Below are 23,795 nucleotides of genomic sequence, written 5' to 3'. Positions count from 1 at the left end.
ATCTTTTTGGATATAGAACAACTTTATTCTTTCCAGGACTCTTGTGCAATTCTGTAGGGATCAGCGGCTGGGCTAGTTAATTTCCTTGTAAGAGACCAATAAAGCATCTTTTTGGATACAAGGTATTCCCAGTTAGCAGACTGAGCTGGTCAGGCTGCGGGAAAGTGTAAAAGGTCTTTCTGGTTTGTTTACCCTGGAGATAAAACTTGTTCTAAACACGCTTTGCCAGGCCGGTGTATAGACTGGACTTAATCATTTTACAACCATTTAGAAACTGCAGTAACCTTCTTAGCATGATTATATGTAAAGCCAGTTCTTCTAACATGGGTTTATTCCTAGTGTAGATGTGGCCTTTGTTCAAAAATTAGTACATCTGATCAGTACTCAGGATAGATTTTGGTGGGATTGTCAGATAATGTTTTAGCAAACTTTGCTTTGTAAAGGAAGATGTTTCTTATAGTAAATTTTCATGTGTTGCAAGATTTCTATTATGTATTGTAGTTCTTTGGAGGCCCTGTACATGCAAAGAGATGCCAAATGGGAGCCACAGATGATATCTCTTTTAGTCAAAAAAGAAGCAAGAATGCAAATTTCCCCACCCTGCTCTGTAGATCCTGCCACAGAGGAACCATTTTTAGAGGATAAAATAGTTCAGTTTCCATTTCTACTCACTCGGTGGTCTCTCTTCTGAGACTGTGAGCAAGAACATCTGTTATGGTAGATTTTCTTTCTTTCCAGGCTGGGAACCAGTCAGAGACTATAAACTCACTTCACATAGGTCACCAAACAGCAATCATCTGCTGTTGACTTAACATCACAGCTTTGAACCAGTAAAAAGGCTCTCTCTATGTTATCAGTGCCTTGAGTCAACAAGTCCACCAGAGGTGGAGGGAGGCTTCCACTCCTGTTTAGTAAGGAAGTCATCTTTACCTCACTGTAAACAATGCTGTATAAAAGAATGACTGGCATAATTTTTAAATTTCACTTTTTGCTTCGTTGAACTGCATTCATCCAGCAATCTTAAAGATGTCTAAAGTTTTTCCTCTGCCTCACTCTTGCCACTATCATGACTGGTAACTGACTAGTCATTCCTGTCCTTACAGACAGGTTTACTAAGTCTTTTTATATACAGTAAATGTGTGTTGAATAGCACATACTCAACCCAGTGATCTTTCTTTGTCCCTTGCAGCCACCGAATTTCAGGGTCAGTTCTAATTCAGAATCATAAAATATTGCAATGCTCTGTAGCACTGTTTTCTTGTGGCCCTTTTCATATCTTGATCTGGATCTAGTAAGATGTTTCATTTACTGTAAATGATTGCATAAACCAGTTGTGCAATAAAAGAATACAGAGGCAGGAGCCAAGTGTTTTTTGGGAATGGACTAACAAATGGAAATCTGCCAAATGTATTTTTCAGAGACCAAAATGGCACTTAAGAGAGGCATTTTACTAAAACTCTTACCACAGATTACAAATAAAAGACCCTGTGATTTACCACTTCTTTCACTAGGCTCAATTATAGGTTTGAAGGGGATGATCATTTTACAAACTTTAATTCCTCAAAAAGCAAACAAAATACTTGCTTCTTTACTTATGTGGATTCCATTTTTGTACACACTGTTAGCCACAACTACTTCATTTGAGAAAAGCAAAGCTTTTCTTTTGATCATTTCTCTTGGTTTAAAATGGAGAATGTAAGTTACTTGGTTTTTTTCATGCAACAGTTTCTTAAAAAGATGTCAAGTGTTGCCCTCTCTCCCCAATATTTTTAAACTCATAGTTTCAATATTAATGAAAATATTTTTCCATGGGTGCGCCCATGACCATCTCATGCATCCCTTGACTGCCAAGAAGATAAAGTATAATATCCTATTAACAGAGACCCATGTTTTAATGTGGTAACTTATTCACAGATTCAGTATTTCATTCAATATATACAATTAAGGAGAGGATTATCAAATCCACCTTTCTGTACATCTTCAGCTTTACTTTGAATACCCCGACCGATGGAATATGACAATCCTTTTCCCAAGATATAGACCAACCCTAAGCAACAGCAAGATAGTCAGCTGCTTAGGAACTCATGACTTGTGGAGTATTTTTGTAGGATTTGAGGACATAGTTCAGAATCTGATTTCTTCTATTAGCTGCAACTAACTCTTGGATAGGGACTTTCCAAGTGTAAGGCTGGTCCAGCATGATTAAGAGTATTAAATTACAATCCCACACATAAAATAAGCTAGAGTTAGAGAAGAGGGACAAATGTGACTATTGGAAATGGAGTCTGACTTTCAAGCAATTGCTGCGTCTCAGGAGGAGGCAGTTTGAAGAACTCATTCAGGGTGAAATTCTGACCCCACTGAAGTCAATGACAAAACTCCCATTGACTTAAATGGAGTGAAGAGTTCACTCTCACTGCCCCACCATTATCCTGAAATATTTTCAGAGGGAGCTTGGAAACTCAACCATCCCTTGTGGAGTGGGAGTTTTCCTTCAGTGACCACTATAAATATGCCATATAGTGATGACAGTAGACATGCATGCCTAATGCTAAAGAAAAGTCTGGTTTTACTTAATACAGAGCAATCAGTGACGAATATTTCATCAGAATGAAAAAATTAACCCACCCAATGCTGCCAAGGTCAGTGGAAAATAAAAAGTTCTGCAGAAAGGGCAGAGGCACAAGTTATAGCAGTCTAAGGCTATGTCTACGCTGCAAAATATTTTGGTATTCTGTTTGAAAGCTCAGGACATCAGCTCAAGTCAAAGCCGATAGGGGAGCCTGGGGTTGAACTCCAGCTGGATTAAAAGCAAGCTGCAATGGGTTAGCTAACCTGAGTTAGGAACACACCTTTCTTTGTAGTGTAGGCAAACCCTGAATATTTGAAAGCATCATTAACATCCATTCCATTTTTTCCACAGACAAAAAGAAGAACGTATTTCACTCATTTGCACCAGTTTATTCCCTCTTTCCTCTCTGCCATCTCTCTGTAACTTTTTGGAAATGTAACTCAGACGATTAACCCAATCAACACACACAGTTCTAAGTGGCAGCATTTGGCATGTGCTGCCATCACTTAAATGAAAGGCTTAGGTCACATTTTCAGTCAGATCACATACAAATTCCAAGATCTACACGGCCTAGTATTCAGTACAGTAATATCAGGAAGACAAACAAATAACAGTGAATGGCCACAAGGGTCATTTACACTAAGACTTAGTTATTTATTTATTTTTATTTTATTCAAAGAAAAAAGATATTTTAATAAATACTGCAGAAACAAACAGACAAAGTGACTTCAACATTAAAAAAAGAGAAAGTAATGAATGTCCTGTTTTATAACGGTTATAACTTATCTTCTTTTTACAATATTTAAATACAGTAAGCACTTGCCAGCTATTTTGTAATACTGCCCTAAGCATATTGTTGCATCAATCAAAAGCATATTATGGTGGTAAAATGTCTGTGGGTTTTTTTGTGGGAAATGACTGGAATGGTATTTTTTTCTTCTTTTTGCAGAAAAAAAAAGCAAAGTGCTGGTAACACATAGAACTGAGTGTTTTAATTATCATCATCCTGTACCCTGCCACAGTTTAATGCAAACATCACTTTAATACTTCAAAAATGAAGCATTATCATTGGGAAAGAATGCTTGTTTTCAGCAAGCTATAGCAACACTGGTCAGAGCTTAGAGTATCCCTTTAAAAAGAAGCCATGAAAATAACTGGTCAGTAAACATCTGCAAACTATTTTAAAGGCTGATTGATTTATTTCATGTAACTATAGTAATCAGTAAGTGAGAAAGAATTTGACTGAATCCGGTTCACTGAAGTAATGTTTAATGACCACTGTCTGGATATGCACATATTAGTCCTTTAGGATTAAAAGAGTATCCAGTTTCCACTGGGGGCCCCCTTTCCTTACAGCGCTCATTATAAGAAAATGAAATCTGTAATAAGAGACGGTCACCAAAAGCAGCTCTGTTAGAAAGTATCATATATACGAGATAACCTGCCTATGTTGGCTCATGTATGTACTGTTATTTTTGCTTAAGCATAGTTGCAGAGAACCATACCACAGAATAGCACTTCTCCATTACATAGCCATAGGGCCTGGAAAGAACTGAGCCCCGTCACTCCTGAAGACTCTAGGCACTGAGGGTTCTCAGCACCTAAACACAACTGGGCAGTAAGGCTATAAGAATTATTTTTTAAACTGAGGATCATTTGTAATTGTAACTGATAGCACCTTTCATCTGATTTTACAATTCAACCTACAATGTCATATCCACACAGTACATCATATCTTTACACAGAAGATGTTAAAAAAAAAAAAAGTTTCAAAGAATTACTTTTTAAGTACTATCACAATGGTGAACAGAAATAGTCAATGTTTTGAAAAGTTCTATAACAAGCAGGACATTCTTTTCTACTTGATCTGTCTAATTGTTGTTGTTGTTCTAGGGCACTTATAATAATGGGAAGTCTTCATTAACAGCATGTTCAAATTTAACTTGTGCTGCCATCTCAGGAAGGCATAATTTCTAAGCTTTCATATACTCGTGTTTCCTCTGGATGACCCATGGGTCTTGATATAATTTCCATTTTAATGATGAGCTACAAGGAAATTAGATCATATCCTTTGGAAAAACTAACTGTAAGGTCATGGAGCTAGTTCCCCAATGAGGAGGGAGTGTTAACATCTTGACTTTATTTTTAAAAAGGAACATTAAAATATTATTTTAATTAAATCAAAGTAGGTATCCAGGAACAGATCTTTAAGAAAAAACAAACAAGCACTGTCAAGGACATCTTCTTTCTCTGAGGTGCTACATTTCCTCCTGTTCTCTAGCACATTCAAACATTTTCCTTTTTTGGCATTTCTTCCATGTAACATTTTTGACAGCCGTCTCATTCAGATCCATCTCTTCCCACTGCTTAGTCTACATGCAGACTCCCTAAATACGATCTCACACAAAAGGTGAAGAGTATCCTTTAAAGTACTGACGTAAGCCCACACATTATATACCACTTGGGGTGTGTACTTCACTGAGTCTTCACTGTTTCTGAACACATTGTCTCTTCCTTCCTCTTAAGGAAACCCAGATCCTTCACATCACTGTGCAGCTCTTCGCTTTGTCCTTTCGCAAATCAGTAGCAACTGTAGATAGTTCTGGCCTGCCAGGCATGTGTGAAATTCTCTTTGTTGCCCTCTGTGATTTGTTCCGCTTAACATTTTTGTTTGTTTTGTTTACACATGCCAATGTGGCAACATGAAAAATGTCTCTTACACTGTTTTCTGACTGCAAGGCTGAGCATTCAATATAAGTGGCTGCTCCAATCTGTTTGGCCATATTTGCACCCTGAGCGGGGGAGGGAAGAAAATGAAACTGCAATCAATAGGAAGGTTTTGTACAAAGCTAAAGCAAACAATATAGTTATTCTTCAGAACTATTTTCATACATAATGCTTTGTGAAAACCAAATCTAGGACAGCAAAATGACAGACAGCAGCTACTCATTAATTTTTTTTGCAAAATACAGATCGGGATATGCATTCAAAATGTGTGATACAAATATCTAAGAAATTTGTTCCTTTGAGGAAATACTCAATTTGAAAGATAGGTATGATAATGTAATGACCTGTATATACCTGAAAACAAAAACATTACTGATTTTTCCTATTCAGCAAATTCATACTCTTTGATTTGGGAGAATCTTGTACTCTTCATGAAAGGTATTCGACTGACTGTCTGAAAAATCAAATCCTTATTCCTACAGAGAAAAGGCATCTGTTGAGAAGCAGCAACTCCTCCTTACAGGCCTACCAAACTCTATGAACGGTTGGGGGAACTTGATGAGGCCAACGGTGAACGGGGACAGTCCCAGCAGTAAGGGAGGGGAGGGAGACGCTCACCAAGGGACAATAAGTAGTTCCCCCCTCCCCCCCAGGAGTCTCTGGCAGGTGGGAGAGAGGGGTGCTGAGTGGCCAATATTCCCCTTTAAGGATTTAAGCTGGCTCAGGGGCTACTGGAGCCTCTTTTGGCTCTGTTACAGCAGTGGGTTAGTAGGAACACGCTTTGTACCTAATTGAGGTACTGGGGTGGACTTGTTTATTCCTTGTAACTTCAGTTTCCAGTGCGGTGAAGAGAATAAAATGAACAGTTCTCAGAGGTAACAAACCTGGGATTTTGATGGTGGACCTTGGTCTCATGTGATAGGGTGAGACCTTGTGGCCCTCATGGGCTGATGTGCCCACCCTGTTGCACCTTCTGTCCCCCTCAGGGTGAGGAGGGAGCTAGGACCCAGAAAGAGCTAAATCTGGGGTGGTAGGCCACAGAAAGCCTATCCCACATTATGGGTTACATGGTAAGGAGCCTTGTAAATATGGAGCTATTAGGGGTTATACAGTAAGAAGCCCAGTAACCACTGCACTGGAACCAATTAAATACCTGGTATAGGAGGGTATGGGTGACGAGTGGGTAGAACCCCCTCCCCTATAAATTGTGGCCTGATGCTTAATTCCAGACATGTGTCTATCCTCATTTTGCCACTGTGTCTACATCAATGGGCCTCTGCCCTGTAGAGGTCACGTCTAAGTGTGAGAAAGCCACTCCGTCTCTAGCCTTTCCTCTAAAACTGCCAACTTAAAGTCATTTAAGGTGGTGGCAGATGATGTGATGTGTACAATGTTCCACTAGCAAACGGGCCTTTCGGGTCACCTATCAAACAATGATCAGATGGTATCAACATTTGGTCTGTCACTGTGGGCTGGATTCAAACCAATGAACTAGAGAGCAAAGACTGCATGGTCCATTACTAATCACACTCTGCTTAACCATCATTTTAACAACCTGACACTATATCATTTTAATGTTTTATTTACAGTCTTTTGTAAGTCCTCAGTTACTGAGCAACAAACACGCATTTTACATAAACTTTCCTTGTGTAAATGGCAATACGATCAGAGGCAATATAGCTAAACAGTGCACCCATACTTTAAAATAAATTCTATTTCAGCTATAGATCAAAAGAACTGTCAACAGTGAAAACACCCTCAGTAAAGAGAGAATTAAAATTTAATTCAGAATAATAATGATAACCACATGGTTCATACAAGTGTTTCCTAATATCCCATGTACAGCTGTGTTGCATACCCCAGTTATACTGTAACAAATACATGACAATTCTATTCTACTCTGTTCAGGTTCTTAGATTCACACAGTTGGTCTTAGTTCTGATATTACAGCCTCATGATATATGTTAGAGTCTGAGCGTGTTGAAAGGGCAGAACTTTGGTATCAAGAATGCACATACACCATATAGATGAGAGAAGAATCTTGGCCAAAATTTGCAACAGAATGTTTCTCTGAACATTTTAAACAAAGTGTTCTAAATAAAGGAAAACGGAGTATTTTTGTTGTTTTTAAATTTAACACAATTTCTGCCAGACTTTTCTTTTACATTTTAAAGTTTGTTAAACGTCAAAGCACTCTTTAAATTCATAAAGCAAAGGAAGTGTATTTGAGGGGTGAGATATGAAGAAAATTCAAGGTGCTTTTGTAAATCACAGCACCTCGGTGCCCTGTTTTAGGTTTGCAACTGTAAGACAGTACAGCATTGGGTGAAATTTCACTATATATGGAACAATTTAATTTTAAGGGCTTAAGCAACCACTAACTCTGCCCTTATGCTGGGGTTCACCAAAACTCAGCCTTGTATGTACAACAGACATTAGCAAAGTGAGTATCAGAGCCATTCTGATACTAATAGGGGGCACTCAAATTTAAAGACCAGGTTGATGCCCTCATTACACTTTATTGCTTGTAGTTAACTATTTTTATACTACTTTCCACCTTCATCTACAGAGGGCTTGTCTACGTGGTGGGTGAACTCTAAAGCACAATGTGTAGGCCTTACTGGCCCACATTAAAAGTTCCTTAGTGCGCATTAACGTAGTGCTGTTTCAGGCTGTCTGTAGACGCAGCAAAATGACTGCATTAGTTTACATTCAGTTCACTTTTTAAAGATTTTCTCTGGAACCATTAGGGCTATAAATATATTTATATGTTTATGTGACAGCTTATACTTCTGGGACACAAATCTGCAGGGACATGTGAATTCTGCAGGCACAGAATACACAGCCTCTGGTGTTTTCAGATTCAACTACACTGAACATGTATAACGTAACAGCATGCATCCAACTATGGTAATGGAATAAGCTCAGTGCAGAAGGAGTGCTGTTTCTCTTAAAAATGAATGCAATGTTACCAAACTGCATATTTCTCCACCCACCACCAAACAACAAGTGGAAAGAATGAGACGTGGCACATACCTGATCATATGATACTGGTGTCTGCCTGTGATTGGAAAGCTCCACTAATGTGCTCACATCTGTGCGCAGATCAGACTTGCAACCAACCAGAAGCATTTTGGTGTTAGGACAAAACTCCTGGATTTCACCTTTCCACTGTAAAATATTATTTTGTTACTATATTAATGCAGTACATTATTTAGGTTAATTAAAGCATGACAGCGAAAAGCAATGGAGATAGGAGTAAAGTTTGGTAACAGTCACAAGGAGGTATTTTTTACATAAATATATTACATTGGTATTCATTTAACTTGTAACCCTGCTACAAGTTAGCTTTCAGGATTCAAAGAGCATTTGAACCAGCACAAAAAACTCCTGCAGTTTCCAACCTGGGCGGATCTTGCAACCCTTACCCGCCCACTAGTCCTACTGACTTCAATTGAAATGTCCACTAGTGCAAGGATTTTCAGTCATGCCCTGACTCTGCCTACAATCAGTAAACAATTTACAATCTCATTCTCCCTCCCTATGACTCACTGGTTTTACCCACATTGCAGTAGAAATAACACAGGGTGTTGCCATTAGCTAGTTCAAACAGTTCCTCAAATGACAAATTATAAGCAGGTCTCAGACAAATATAAAACAAATTAAAGATAATCATATATACTGTTCTCATGGCTCATTCTAGTGCTGCAAAAATATGTATTTAATCTGTGGTGAATCAATTTGTGATGATCAAATAATATACTTAATCCTGTATTCACAATAGTGTACTGTATATTTTGTGCAAATACTGTATGTGAACATGGAAATAAACTCATAATGGTATTTTTCCAAGTTTCTGCTGTGTAAACCTGGCAAATTTTAGAATCATTAAAATTTGATGGGGAACATTTTAATTTTACATGAGTATTGAAAAACAAAATCTAGCACACTTTTGTAAACAAGTAAAAACAGTTTAAAGATACTGTTTATTCAGTATCTTAAATATTGTGTGTTCAGTATATGGAGAGCCGGACAGGAAGACACGTTAACAAAAACCTATTCCTAAACTTTTGTTGATGTCAGCGATGGTGAGGCTCAGACAAGAAGATGAGCCATGTTACTTTAAAACTCAGCTATGTTTGAGGGCCATGCACTTGCCCCTTTGTGAGGCCTCAGACATCTCCTTCAGGGTGCAGCATGAATCAGGAACTCTAGTCTGCAATATTAACTTGTGAATTTACTGGCTACTTTGTCCCCTAATGCAGTTTTTTCCCATGGAGCTCAGCAGTCAGGCCATTTTTGTTTTTCCTTTATTTTGGTGGATTTTAGTTTTGCTGCGAAACCGTGCACTAATCCTGCAGACTGCAGAGAATCTGAAAGGAAGGTCTGTGCTTTGCATTTGGATGTCAGGCCTGCACTTCCACATTGCTTTGAGTCCCGTTCCTCAGGGGTCATGTTGTCATTGGCTCTTTCACCATGACTGGCACATCACCACTCCTATAAAGTGGAGTGAAACCATGTTCATGGGGTCTTAATGCTGGGCAGACCAGCATTAACGGTGCCAGTGCAAATTACTATAGAGCCTTTAATTCTCCTTTGTTAAGGAGCATGCCCTGAAAGGCAGCTTCTTCACAGCTCCACTCCTTTTGACATTACATGCCCCTAAAATACTTGCAAAGGGCTTAATTCCACTCCCCTAAAGCCTCTTCTTCTGAGAATTTTTCAGTCTTCTCAAATGATGGGCTACAATTCTAGCTCCACAAAGTGCAATTATGGGGTTATTTGAGTGAAACAATCCAATGCTGAAGATTACACAATTGGAAATAGCGACACATTTCACAGTTTTAAATACAGATACGTTTTGAACTTAATATTCTCATACACTTGCCTTTTTTAGCACGCTGTCAAGGGTTTCTGGCCGACTGATGTCAAAACAAATCAAGACAGCATCGGAATCTGGATAGGAGAGTGGGCGGACATTGTCATAATAAGGAGACCCTGTCCAGAAAAAAGAAATTATTTTATTGCTTAATATTTCTTCTGCAGTCATGCAAACTTATTCAGAAGGTTTAAAAGGTTTTCTTTACAGCTCTTGAATGGAATGTCACTATCCTTCCTTCCAAAACATTGTATTTCCAAGGTGACAGTTATTTTTGCTGGTCACTTCTCCATGCTCCAATTCCCTCTTGTGCCTAGCCATAAATAAGGGTGATTCTTCCTCAGGTAGTTAATCAGGTTGGTAACCCAGTGATTAAACTTCCTTTGCAAACTTGAAAGCAGCTGTGACGTTCCCTGAGAGCCCAAGAGTGAAATTAGGTCTGGGATAGACTATAGAGCTAATGATAGGCGTGTATCAGAAAAGTGAGACCTTTGGTTTGGATATAACCCCGCCCAAAGGATTGAGAGACCTAATAGGCCTTTTGCCTCTCTTTTATGACTCTATAGAAAATCAGAAAGTGTAATTTACAGAGCCGTTACTGATTGCTGGACTGAGTTACCTAGCATGTCTTTTCCATCTCTTATTTCAGTGATTCTAAAAGTTTGGATATTTGTCCACTGCTTATCAGAACCAACCATATCCCCTAGGATGGCAAAAATCAAATGGCATTCTCAAGAAAGAAGGCTCTTTCACACACACACTTTGTACTCTACTGCTTCTGGCCTCCTCCAGAAGCTGGACTAAACTTTCAGTCCTCAAAAGCAGTATATTTCCATTAGTCTTGGGTGAATAATGGGAAATCTTAATGTTTTTCAGATGCCTCATTGGAAGGAATCCCATCAGCAACAGCAGGACAGCCAAGCATTACATATTTTAAAAGTGTCTTCAATGGTCAAGACTAGACATGGATCCCAGTTACAAAATTTGTATCCAAATCCAGATCCGCAGAGTTCAAGGAGTTTCATGCCCGCAGTTTTGGTTCAGCCAATTACAGAGTTAAGGGTCAACTCTCATGTTCTCATCTGGATCTGAATTTCAGAATTTGGTGGATGTTTGGATATGAGATTTTGATTCAGGTCCATTTCCAGTCAGAACAAGTATGTATCTTATATCACTACCTTTAAGCAAAGGTAAAATACTAAATCAGACCAAGATTCTGGTCCTTACAGGGCAATAGGTACTTTAAGAACTAGGGTAGATAGAACGAAATCAAACCAGATCAGATATAAAACCAAAGAGCTAAATTCTGTTCTCACACTAGTGAAAATCTGAGGCAATTTAATTGAATTTAGTGATGTTAACTCTGAATTTACACTAGTGTAACTGAGCAGAATTTGGCCTAACAGGTACACTCCAGAGCCTTCATTATTTTTGCCCTTATTAAATACTTTTGCTTTACATAAATAGCACCATTGAAAGTCATATCAAATTTAAAATTCAGTGTTAATTTGCAGGAGCTTGACTTTAGAGAAGAAAATCCTAACCTCCACAAGGGCTTCTTCAAAAACAGAAGTCATAATTTTAACACTACTTGAACTTTCATGAGAAAAAAAAATATTTTACAGCATGCAAAATGAGTTTGATGACTAAAAAAGAAATAGGCTACATACAGTCCCTAAGAAAAGTTTCAAAACTTTTGCAGTCTGCAGAAATATTTTAATTACAAAATATTCTCCCTTAGGTTTTGAAATAATACATTGATCTTGATTTCCTAATATGCAATTTAAAATATGTTAAAATTTTCTCAGGAAACAAGTAAATTTGGTTGTCATGGTTACTGGTGATTTTCAGGAACAGCTTTTATCTGGAACTAAGTCATTTTGTCTGGGATTTCTCTCCAGCACAATAGACTGAAGAAGGGTTTGATCCTACAGACACACACAAGTAACGTTACTTACATGAAATGTCTCAGTGGGACTGCGGATCTGTATAAACTTACACGTGCATAAAGGCTTGCAAAATCAGGCCCATAAAATGGTGTTTGATCAACGAAGGGAAGCCTTAAGATACTGTACAGAAGTTACTCTAGTAAACTTATGTGGTATAAACATACACCCAACCCTGCAAAGACTTACACATGGGGTTAGTTTTACACACTGTGTTGCACCACTGGTTTCACTGGGATTACTCAGTGTATAAAGTTAAGCATAAATATCTGAAGGAATGTGACCATAATAGGTATTGACTAAAGGACTCTGAGATCGTTGATTATGGGCCAGATTCTCTGCTAGTGTAAATGGGTGAATATCCATTAACTTCATCCATCTTCACTAGCAGAGAATTTGGCCCTTCATCTGTTAAAATTCATTCATTAGGGCTTGGACTCAGCAGGGTTCTTATGCACGTGAGTAGTTCCCTGTTCTGAATTGTGGCCTAGATTTAAGAAAAGTATATCTATAGTTTAAGAAGACCTATGACATAAAACAATTAAGTTTCTGTAGTTCTCTATTCCATGGACTTAAAAAAATGACATATGACATTTTTATGATACAATAGTATAACTTTTAAAAAATGTGTTGTATGATTCATCAGCTATTTAGATCCCTTATTTTCTTCAGATTATCCACTATAAATTAACTCAAAGGCTGAAAATCAATCATGATTAACCAGATTAGAAAAATTCCTTAAGTTTTCCCCTGAAAGACAAATAGTTCATGCTGCTACACAAAGTAGTAAGAGAAACAGTGAGAACACATCACAGTGCACTCCAGTTGGACTGATTATACCAGAAGGCAACTGAAAGAATCCTAGGAATTTTTTTTTTGAAATTAGGAACAACATATGGACAATGACGCATTACCAAACTAAGTAGAAGAAGGTAGTTTGGGGAAACTGATCGTCCCCTCCAAAAATCCTCCTCCCTTCCCCCCCAGAAGAATTATAAATCCCACAATGAATATTCATTGCTTTAGGATGCTGCTCTTCCAAACTTTTAGCACTCTTCAACATTAAAAAAATACTAGAGGAAAATATCAGATATAGTAGGCCTGACAAAGTAAATATTCAAAATATTGGGCCAAGTCCTGCTCTCAATTATACCAGTATAAATCTAAAAATATTACATTGGTTTCAGCTGAGTTTCTTTATTTACTCTGCTGTAAAGGAGAACTAAATTTGGTCTCTTTGTGGAATGGACAAGGCTCATATTTTGCCTCTAGATTTCTGTGTCTTACAAAATAGTTTGCAATAGTTGCTTATTTAACCCCATCTGAGTAATGTTTTGATATCAGTGGGATCTCAATCATGGCGACACTATTCTACATCTGACATTGTATCTACTGGACTAGTAGTTCACCTTAGCAGCCTTTTCAAAAAGGAAAAATCCAGAGTAAACCATATGAATAAGCATACCAAAGAAGGAAACAATCATATGCTAAGAAAAAAATGCAGAGAAAATGTTTTAGCTTTCTACATAAAACATATTAGGCTTAATTCATCCATGGTGAAACTCAACTGAAATTAAAGGGATGAGTATGTTCCATTGTACATATTATGCTTTTGCTGTGCCATGTGTATCAATAGAATCTATTTTTTTTCTTACAAATCCTATTCTATGTTGTTCAGGGGTATTACGCTGGGGGCATCTTCCCCACCACTAAGTGGCCCTGCTGTTAAATCTGCCAGCACTCCAGAGCCTCAAGGGAATGATCTGCCAGATAGGTTGCATGGCTGGCTCCCAGCCCCTGGTGTGTCACAGCTGCTAACAAGAGAACTATATGGTTTTGTAGAACAGCAGAAACATGCACTATACCACAAACTCCACCCCCAGCCATCCTGCTCTGTGCTCACTAGTTAGTTCTGCGAACCACTTTATGGCTTGCACCTTTCCTCCCCCTTATCATGGCTCAGACAAGTAAGAGCAGGATTAGCCCTTTGTCTTTGGATCATTAATATTTGGAAAGATAAAAGTTGCCAGCTAAAGAGCCTCAAAGAACCTCACCCTGAAACTAATTTCTTAGACACATACCTAACTGCTCAGTCACAACTTCGCAATGATACAACATACCATATATGTGCATAAATACGTATTTATATATGAAGGCATGCAACTTACTAAATTCAGCTTACTGATTCCACTCACCACACCAACTACAGATGCTTGTTTTTTTATGTTGTTTCCTTTTGAGTGTCGCATGTTAAAATGCCAAACACTACGATAGTTAAGTGTAGCTTTTACATGTAATCTATCAGTTTGGTTGTAAAACTCAATATACATGACACTTTCTTTTCTCTGAGAAAGTGTGTAGAAGAACTAATAGAAATCTTTTAAAGTTCTGATAGTGTGGAATGTTTCAACAGAGGAAATATATTACTGGTTTCATTCAGAAGCAATAACAAAATCTTTGTGATTGCACAAAGAAAGAACTACTAAGAACTGAACTGCATGACTCAATTCAGTATAACATTTCATCATTTATTCCAAATAAAATTCTCAGAACCTAAGGAATCTTAGGAATGTGAATCAAGTCTACACAGACCGTCTGAATACAGTTCAATATTGCTCTGTTCAATCTTTTTCTCAAATAAGTCTACAATCTTAAACCATGCCAAGCCCAGAAAATAGGGAGAGAATTCACAAACAGAACTGCCATACTCCAGTCAAAGCTCTATATTTATTTGTTTTTTATTTTGTTAGAGCAGATTGATGGCAATCATGAACACATTTTTGTCAGGGCTAATTTAAATGATTTTACATTTTATCCAAAAGTTGTCTGACAATGTACATGTTCATCTTATTCTGTGGCAGGGATTGTTCTAAAAGCATTTTTTAATTTCTTAGTTCTATTTGTTCTAATTTGGCAGATTACATAAATAGCTTAAACCTGAATTGGCTAAATATTTTAATAACTGCCTATTTAAGATCTTATGTTTCATTCAGAATTAAATGAGAATAACTCATATTCACTATAATTTTATCATTTTAAAAATACATTTAGATCCTGATCCAAAAAAGCACCAAAGTCTATGTTTAAAATTAAGCATGTGAGTAGGGCTTTATCAATAGTGTAAGATTCCTGATCCCTATAACTGCAACTGAAATCCTCTGTTTATGCACAAAACACACAAAGCTCTTCCACACATTGTTTAGGCAATGTGGCTTAACCCTAACTACCGTAGGAGGGACCAACTATAGGTAGTTCATTCTTCTTGCTCAAAGCAATTCCTGGCTGCCCATAGGATGTCATTTCATGTTGTGTGAGATACAGGACACTGGTACAGTAACATTATTCCATTTCTTACAGACCACCAAACAGCCATCATGTGTTAATGATTTGTGGCCATTTTTCTGACTGGTCAAATAACCAGTGACCTATAGGTGAAAGGTTGCATTATCCCATTACCAACTCCCTGTATGGGTTAGTTACCAGCTACATGTGTAAAAATTAAAGTGCCAAAATACTGTGGTGGTGACTATAAGAAGTACACACTTCATTGAATCTCTCTTGCTGACTTCTCTCTTAATGCTCTATGGTTCTTCAGTGAACTGTTTTGGGAAATGAAGGCTGTTTTATTTATTATGTGGCAGAATTCAATGATTTATCATCTCCAAATGTAGGATGTAGTACAGGCATTCACAATAATTTAGAGTATTTATGGATGTAGCAACCTTTCACCATAAGAAAAAAAAAATTAATTATTGATCTTTTCCCTGACATCTTATAAATTGTCTCCATTTTCCAATTATCAACAGTACTTCTTAAAAAAGGAATGAATTGTGGACATTGGTAATAGTGGAAAAACACCACAGAGAGCATAAGCCCCAAATTGACTAACTAGTAAATGATCTGAAAGACAAAGATTTCAAACCCTGAAATACCCTTATGGTGCTTTCTGTTTCTGTTGGTTTTCTATTAAATGCAATTCTTTTAGGATACAGCTCTAACTTACATATTTTGCAGAACAGTTCAGTGGAAAAACCTTTTTCGTAATTAATGCTACACTTCTACACAGCCAGCGAGCACACTGTGCACATGCAAATCACAGTAAAGTTAATTTGTTTGAAGCTCTAAGGCCCTTCTGGATTTAATTATATGCTAATCCCAGCATTGCAGTACTATTTCTGGTCCTGTAGAGAATTATTTTATTAGAGTGTTCGGCATGAAGTCCACATTTCAACCTTCATATATATGCTGAAAAAATGACTGAAAGTATAAAGTTAGAGAGAGAGAGAGAGAGACAGACAGATATTTAAAAACCGCAAATGTTCTTACTGCTTCACAGCTTTTTGCTGTACAAAAAAGAAATTTGAATTTAAGAAAGTAATTTTAATTTAAGGAGGCAAAAACTTGCTAACAGGATACATTTAAAGTTTGATGTATGAACAATAGACTGAAAAGTCTGTAACATGTAGATACTCATCATAGTTTCCATGAGATAACATTGTGAAGGTTCTTCAGCCACCAAATGGAATATTCCTGAACATATTACACCCTAACTGGCTAGAGGCTATCATATAATATCACTAAAGAGTTGAATAACTTATAATGAAATTATATTGCAACCAGATAGTACTAATTGGAGGGGGGCAGGGGAGCTTGGTGGTCCAATACCAGCTAAATCTCATTTTGGCAAGCATTTTCCTTTATGTTATGAGTAATTTTAATATTATAAAGACTTACAGATTTAGACAGCACCAGAATATATTTTAGATAATCTTTCTTCCTGCCCCATCCATGTTTTTAAACATATAATGTTATAGCCCCATATTTTAGACTTTGATGATCTTAGAAATTCATAACAAACTTTCCAAAAAAATTTACACTTGGCTTTAAAATGTTTCCAGATATCCAGTATGTGGTGGCCAGTGTTTTGTAGTTATGTAGTCCTAGTCCACACACTATATTGGATAGTTTTACATGTAACCAAAACCAGTGCTAACTTTGGGGCCTGATATAACCCTGATGCAGGATTGTGAGATTCAGCTTTATCCATGCCTGGAAATCTGCCATTCACCTCAATAAGAGCAGAATTAGGCCTCAAAATGGCAATATCTGCCTCTTGAAGAAATCAATGGCAAGATTTCCATCAACTTCAGTTAATTGGAAGAATTAGTTAGCCTGGAATCTTGATGCAAGCTGTCTGAAGTTTAAAGAAAACACACAAGATATTTTAACAGAATTAAAAATTAATACTGGAAACTGATAAAGTCATCTTGAAATGTCTTGGGTACCTTGCTGTCAAAGTCAAATAAATGGCATCTTTTTTTATGTAAAAAAAGGAAATGTATTCCAAGTCAAATCATTAAATGTGGATCATTATCTCAGTGTGTTGCAATGTGATTTTCTAATACACTAAACGCTAGATGTTTTCTTAATATATATACACCTAAAAATCAGTAATAATTTGCAAAAATATACCAGTGATATAAAATAATAATTTTCGTAGCTTGAATTTTACTGTGGGCCCAGTCCTGCTATCACTGAAGTCAATGGGAGTTTATGCCTCTACTCTAATTCAACAGATAAAAACAGGACAAAGATTTGTAAAATAAAACCAAATCAAGAAAAACTTGAGATAACACAAAAATGTTAATTTATCTTTTGAAGTCTTATTTGTCTGACAGTGTGATTTTTGTATTGAATGGCCCAGGTTTGTGGTAGTATTTACTCTAACAATCAATGGGCGCTGTCTGTTTTCAGAATGTGACATTTATCTGTAACTCTCAAACCACTAAATCAATCATTCAGCAGTGCTTTATACAAAGCTAAGTGTTTGTTTGATTTTCCACCTTTACCACTCTGACAATTTAAAACTTAAATTGTAAGCAAATTAACCCTGTGATCCTGCACTTTTGACTCAAGCAAATATTAGTTCCCTGATCAGGACCCAAACAGAGTATTACATAGGCATTCTAAAGTATTTTCAGGTATGTCTTCCTATAAGACTACTTCTTCCTTTTTGAAAATACTAAAAAATGTCTGTCATTACTTGAATAGGTCTGATCTATTTTTTCCACACTGATTTCAAACCTTTGTATGTCAAAGGAGTTGACCTGTGACAAATGTGTTACTTTTTAATGAATTAAAATAAAGATGTATGTTTCAATATAAATCTGCTCACTGGCGATTTTCTATGACTTTAGAAAAGCTATGGTGTAGAGTTGATTTGTGCAATGAATGATTATCTTATGCTGTGGAGCAGCAATGAAAATGAAAACTCAAACGTAGTACTATATGTACTAAAAGATTGTAACCCTTACTTGTGTGTATTGTTAGCCATCTTGCTTTTTGAAAATATGCTATTGAGCATGGGCAATGAAACTACTTGCTTTTCCAGGCAATAGGGTAGCAAAAATCAGAGATCACACCTTGCTAGCCAATCAGAATAAAGACATCTATGTTAAATCGAAAAAACTATCAATATAAAAAAAAACCCAAAACTCCCCATATAATTTAATTTCCAGTATCAGGATCATCCTCCCATTTTGGAGGAAGAGCTGCCCTCAGCAGGCCCAGCAACAAGATAGGCCATCCACATATACTATGAACCTCTCTAGGGAACAGACCAAGAAAAAATATTTGAGAAAGGAGTTGTATGCCCTATTCAGTTTCCTCAACCGAGATTTACTAGTCTAACACTGTGGTTCCTAACCTAATCTGCTGATACTTCAGATTTTTGTGACTGCCATTTCAACTCCCCCTTCTGTGCCTTAATGAGTCAACTCTAACTAGGTCCCTTCACTTGTTGGTGCTCTAATTTGCACTGGATCTTGGGCTGTTCCCAGTTCCAGTCACTCCCATGACACTTAGATCTCACTTTAGATCAGTAAACTTCCCAACATTTTAGAGCCTGCTCTATCAGTTTATCAGATGACGATCTCAGCTGCCTGGACCTCTGCCAAGCCTTCTATTCAACTATGCCCACCCTAATTTGCCATGGCATCTAACTACTTGGCTGGTGGTTTGAGAATGCAAGGTCCCTCACCAAAGAACAGACATCACCATACAGGGAAGCTGAACCCCTGGGAAAATGTTAACACTTTAGTTACCTTTGAAATAGAATCTATCACCGGGCATCTGAATCAGTATTTGTGAAACAGGAGTAGGAAACAGTTGGAAGGGGGGAACAAGCAAACCTAAAAATTGCTTCTCTGGTGTCAGTATTTAAGGAGAGATTATATTCTCTCTACCACCGCTTGATGACTGGCTAGGGCTCACCTCCAACATCCTGCTTGTTAACATTGGCTCTAACACCTCCCAGAGCCAGGGAACCATACAAGTTCTATGTTTTGTCAAAAGTTGGGGCATAAAGGAACCCATTAAAAAAAACCTCCTCTAGGAACATCAGCTGACTTCATCTAAAATTAACACACATGGACACACCTCTTATTTTATACTCCCCTATTGTTCTGTAGGGGGACAAAGCTGGAATGATGGCCCTAGAGCACAGATGCTAGAAGTCAGGACTCTTAAGATAGCCCATCCGGTCATGTCAAACAATATCCTGTGTTTTTACTTGTCATGCTCATTCTCCTTCCATTACATAGACAGGATCTCCTCATTAATAGAGCTTTTAATCCCTCCTCCTTTTTCTCACATAGTATAAATGGCTGGGAGAATCCCTCTTAAGATAAGAGAATTAGAACCAGATGCAGCTGTCTGCCTCATACAGCTGCCATTCACATCTGGAGGCAAACATTCCATTGGTGTTAACGGCAATAATGTGCTCCTTAGGGTCGGTCACCAAGGCAGTAAGGGGATGTTTCGTTCCTGTTTTACAGTGGATTCCATCAAGAATCCCACAAGGGCTGCTGCTTTGCAATTTAATGCTGGATTGTAAGAAAATGATTTATCTTACCCCAAACTCCCTTCCTGATTTTAGCCTCATGCACCACACAAACAGCCACTTGCTTTGGCACTTGATACTCTCATGTGAAGTCTCCCTTGAGTCTTAAAATTACTGCAAAGCCAGAAAAGGACTTGACTGTGTTGTTTTTCATCTGGTTCTGTTAAAGTCAGACAAGGCATTGCTCTTGAAAGAGGACTTGCTCCCCAGGCTATACCATGGGAAGACAAATTGAATTCGGTTTCCTTGGATTCTGCCCTGTGGATGCTGCTCTGTTTCCTGCTCAGACTCATGTTGCCCTCTGCTCACTGGGTGGTCTGTTCCTTTGCCACATTCCATTGTCTCTGTACTGCTGAGTGCCAGCTCCCACGTTCACTTGTCTTTCCCGCCTTTGGCTGCTCTCTGCCACTCTGCATATTCCCTCCTCTTCCTCTCACTGAGTGCTCTCTTTCTGCATTTCTGTGCCTCCCCATTCATTCCCTTTGTTACCCTGCTCCGGAGCTCAGTCTCCTCCTATTCCTCCTGCCATTCCCAAAAAGATTCTCTCCCCTACCTAAACCACCCCCTCCCACACACACCTTCCCTCCTTAGGAGCTCTGCCTCCCTTTCTCAGCCATCTACCCCTCCTGTGGGAGCTCTGTCTTCCCAGTGCCTTATTTCCACCTTTCCTTTCCTTCCCTTTCCTGCTCTATAGTTCGGATTTCCCCCAGAAGGTCAGTTCCCGACATGTTCTCTGGATCCCTCCCAATCCTCTCTGGTTCCGTCCAGTGGCATACCACTACATGTACCCTCTGTTCACCTCCTCCCTTTTGTCCATTCCCCCTGCTCTCTGTTTCCCTGAGGAGGCTCCTTATTCTCATGCTCACTGGCCTATCAGGAGCCTTTCCTATATCATGCATTCTGTTGCCTCTAGGTGGTTTGACCTTTCCATGCTTTCTGTCCCCCCACAAGTCCGTGTCCCCCAAAATCTGTTTAGCTCCACATCCTCCCCTCAGTTGAATCCACTATTTCATCCCTGGGCTCTCATCTTGTGACTGTGATGAGGGTCCACTGATTCACTGCCCTGCTCACAACACACCCTGCAGCAGAGAGGAGGAAAAGTGGTGCAGCTGAGCTGTGGGCAGGGCTTCCTCTCTCTGCAGGCTTCAGAACTGGATTGTGGTGGAGGGAGGAGGAATGTGGACTAGTTGCTAAGCCATTTGTGCCTGGTGAGGGAGTGGGGAAATTGAACAAAAATTTGAAAGGGGCAGGGGGCAATACACTGCTGTCCCCCCCATCTCCTAGGCTAAATGTTGGGGAAAAACTTGGGACAGGTCTCTTTGTACCCCCTATAAGTATACATATAGCTGTACATCCTTTCCTTCAGACATCACAAGTACCACAGAGTTCCTGATCTCATCTTACTTCTTCATCCGATCCCTCTTATTACGGTATCTAGATAGGCTTTTGGCCCCTGCCGGTTTAGAAACCCAATCCCGCACAGTTACACATTGGACAACTTTACTTACCCCTTGTCTGAGTTACCACTATTTGTGTGCAGCGGTGTTTGAAGGATTGGGCCCATAGTAGGCAAAAAACCAGTTCAGCAAAAGAAACACCCCAAACCCACTCAGGTAACTGTATGACTATTAATCTTGCTGTTTCTGTATAATCACGTTTTACCCAAGGAGAACCCCTGCTGGCTTTCACAGCAGCGATGACAAATATTAAAATGAAAGGCTCGTGATATGCATTAATAACCTTCTCCCATCTGCTGGGCTAATTACTACAAGAACTTTTAGAGGGGAAAAAAGAGGCTAAACACAACTGAGGCAAATTAAAATAATGCTTTCTCCTGCTATAGGTGACTATTAAACCAGAAAGCATTTGAAAGAATGAAGTATTCAGTAAAGGCTCAATGGGTATTTGTGTCACACACTCGCAAACATTTAGATTTAGTCATCACTTCTTATCATTAATATTCGTTATTAAGAGGTCGAGATGAGTCACAAGTATGACATGAATGCAAAAATAATCACGAGTCGTCTACTATGCTGCAGGTCTCTTACCCGAGGTGTCCCACAGACTCAGCTCTATTCTTTGTGTGTCAATTTCAAAACTGGCCGTGTAATTTTCAAATACCGTAGGGACATAATTCTGAATAACAAAAGAGAGAAAGAAGGACAGCGTTATTATCTTTAAAACCCCCCCCAAACATACCAGTAAGCCTGTCTACAGCGGTCATAGACCAAGTTGTAGAAAAAAAACAGCTCGATTCAGAAATGCACTTTCCCCCCACATTTCATCACTTTCCTTGGCCCCTGTGGAGTAAGTCATTGAAATCACAGTGGCTGGTTTACAAGCAAAGATACGTCTGCACAAGTGTGAAAGACTTTGACCGGGAAAGGAACACCCCCGGAGGTTAAAAACAGACGCTCTAGAGGGTGTGCTCCATCTCAAGAGACAAAGCGAGAGGGGGCTAGCCATACCTCTGGGAAGCAGTCCTTGGCAAAGACGTGGAGGAGAGCTGTTTTCCCACACTGGCTATCACCGACCACCACAATTTTACACTTCACGTTCTGGTTAGGATCCATGATAGCTTTGCTGGATAATTTCTGGCTCGCTCTTCTCTCCTTCATTGATGTTGCCTTATTGTCTCTCGCAGCCAAAAATAGTGAGTTTTGCCCGAAATCAGTCTATATAGAAAGAAATAAAGCCACTGAAACCCCCGGCTAAGGAGGCGCCTGGCGCTCGGTGCTCCCCCCAGACGATCCCTGCAGCGCAGCCCGCCTCCCGGGTCCGATTCCGAGCCGACTGCTTTGTCTCACGCCTCCCTGCCCGACTTTATACGTCCCGTCTTCCAATCCCGGCCTCTCTCAAGGAGAGAGAAACCGATCCGCCTCTTCCCCTTTTATGGAGCCCAGAGAGACTGTAAACGCGGACCGCCTCCATCGCCAGGAACCGAGGCGCCCTCTAGGGGAGCAGGACCGCAACGCACCGCCGGGCCGAGCTGCCGGCTGGCAGGCCGGGCGGGGAGCGGGTTCGCCTGGGTGGACTTGACCCGGCTGTGCCTGCAGTGCCGCGCTCCGGCACCGAGCCCGGCTCTCGGGAGAAGCCCTTTATAATAAAACGCGAACGGGACCCGTCGATGCACACAGGGCAGCGAGAGCCGCTGCCCGGACTCCCAGGGAAATGTCCATGGGGGGTGAGATGAAGGGCCCTTTCCCTGGCTCTCCCCCACTTTCTCTCCCCTCCTTAGCCCCCCGCGGGCGGGCCTCCCTTGTGCCGGGCTTCCCATTGTTCCTTGATCTCTCACGGCGGTCTTGCCTGCAGCGTCCCCCCTCTCCGCCCCGCGCCAGCGTCCTGCTCCCTGCGATCCTTCCGGCAGCGCCCCTCAACCCCAGCGCTCTGACCCCCGCGAGCCTTCCTGCCGGGCCCCTCACCCTCACCCCCAGCACCCTGCCCCGTCCCCCTGATCCTTCCTGCAGCGTCCCCCCCAACCCCAGCGCTCTGCCCCCCGCGATCCTTCCTGCAGGGCCCCTCACCCCCAGCACCCTGCCCCGTCCCCCTGATCCTTCCGGCAGAGCCCCTCAACCCCAGCGCTCTGCCCCCCGCGATCCTTCCTGCAGGGCCCCTCACCCCCAGTGCTCTGCCCTGCGATCCTTCTTGCAGCCTCCAAACTCAACACTTGTGACACCACCCCCCATGCCTTTCTCCAGTGTGTCCCATTATTCAAACCTCCCGTTGCCCTGCCAGGACTTTCACCCCCTCCCTGTCCCCTGCACATGGGGT

At 39.9% G+C, this 23,795-nt stretch overlaps 1 protein-coding gene across 1 annotated transcript; it reads right to left on the bottom strand.

Moving 5' to 3' along the window:
- Window positions 1–2,192: 2,192 nt before the first annotated feature.
- On the bottom strand, window positions 2,193–23,079 carry RND3 (Rho family GTPase 3). Its single transcript, XM_067549481.1, has 5 exons — window positions 22,493–23,079; window positions 22,073–22,160; window positions 10,188–10,297; window positions 8,336–8,470; window positions 2,193–5,364 (listed from the first exon to the last, which is right to left on the bottom strand). Exons 1-5 carry the CDS (start codon window positions 22,640–22,642, stop codon window positions 5,113–5,115), a joined length of 735 nt encoding a protein of 244 aa, XP_067405582.1. The 5' UTR covers window positions 22,643–23,079; the 3' UTR covers window positions 2,193–5,112.
- Window positions 23,080–23,795: the final 716 nt, after the last annotated feature.

Source organism: Emydura macquarii, unplaced genomic scaffold (assembly GCF_026122565.2).
Source record: "Emydura macquarii macquarii isolate MOO-44397 ecotype Brisbane River unplaced genomic scaffold, CSIRO-AGI_Emac_v2 contig_1253, whole genome shotgun sequence".
NCBI lineage: Eukaryota > Metazoa > Chordata > Testudines > Chelidae > Emydura > Emydura macquarii.
Note: the sequence above shows the minus strand (reverse complement) of the source record. Positions and strands in the feature narration are given on the sequence as shown.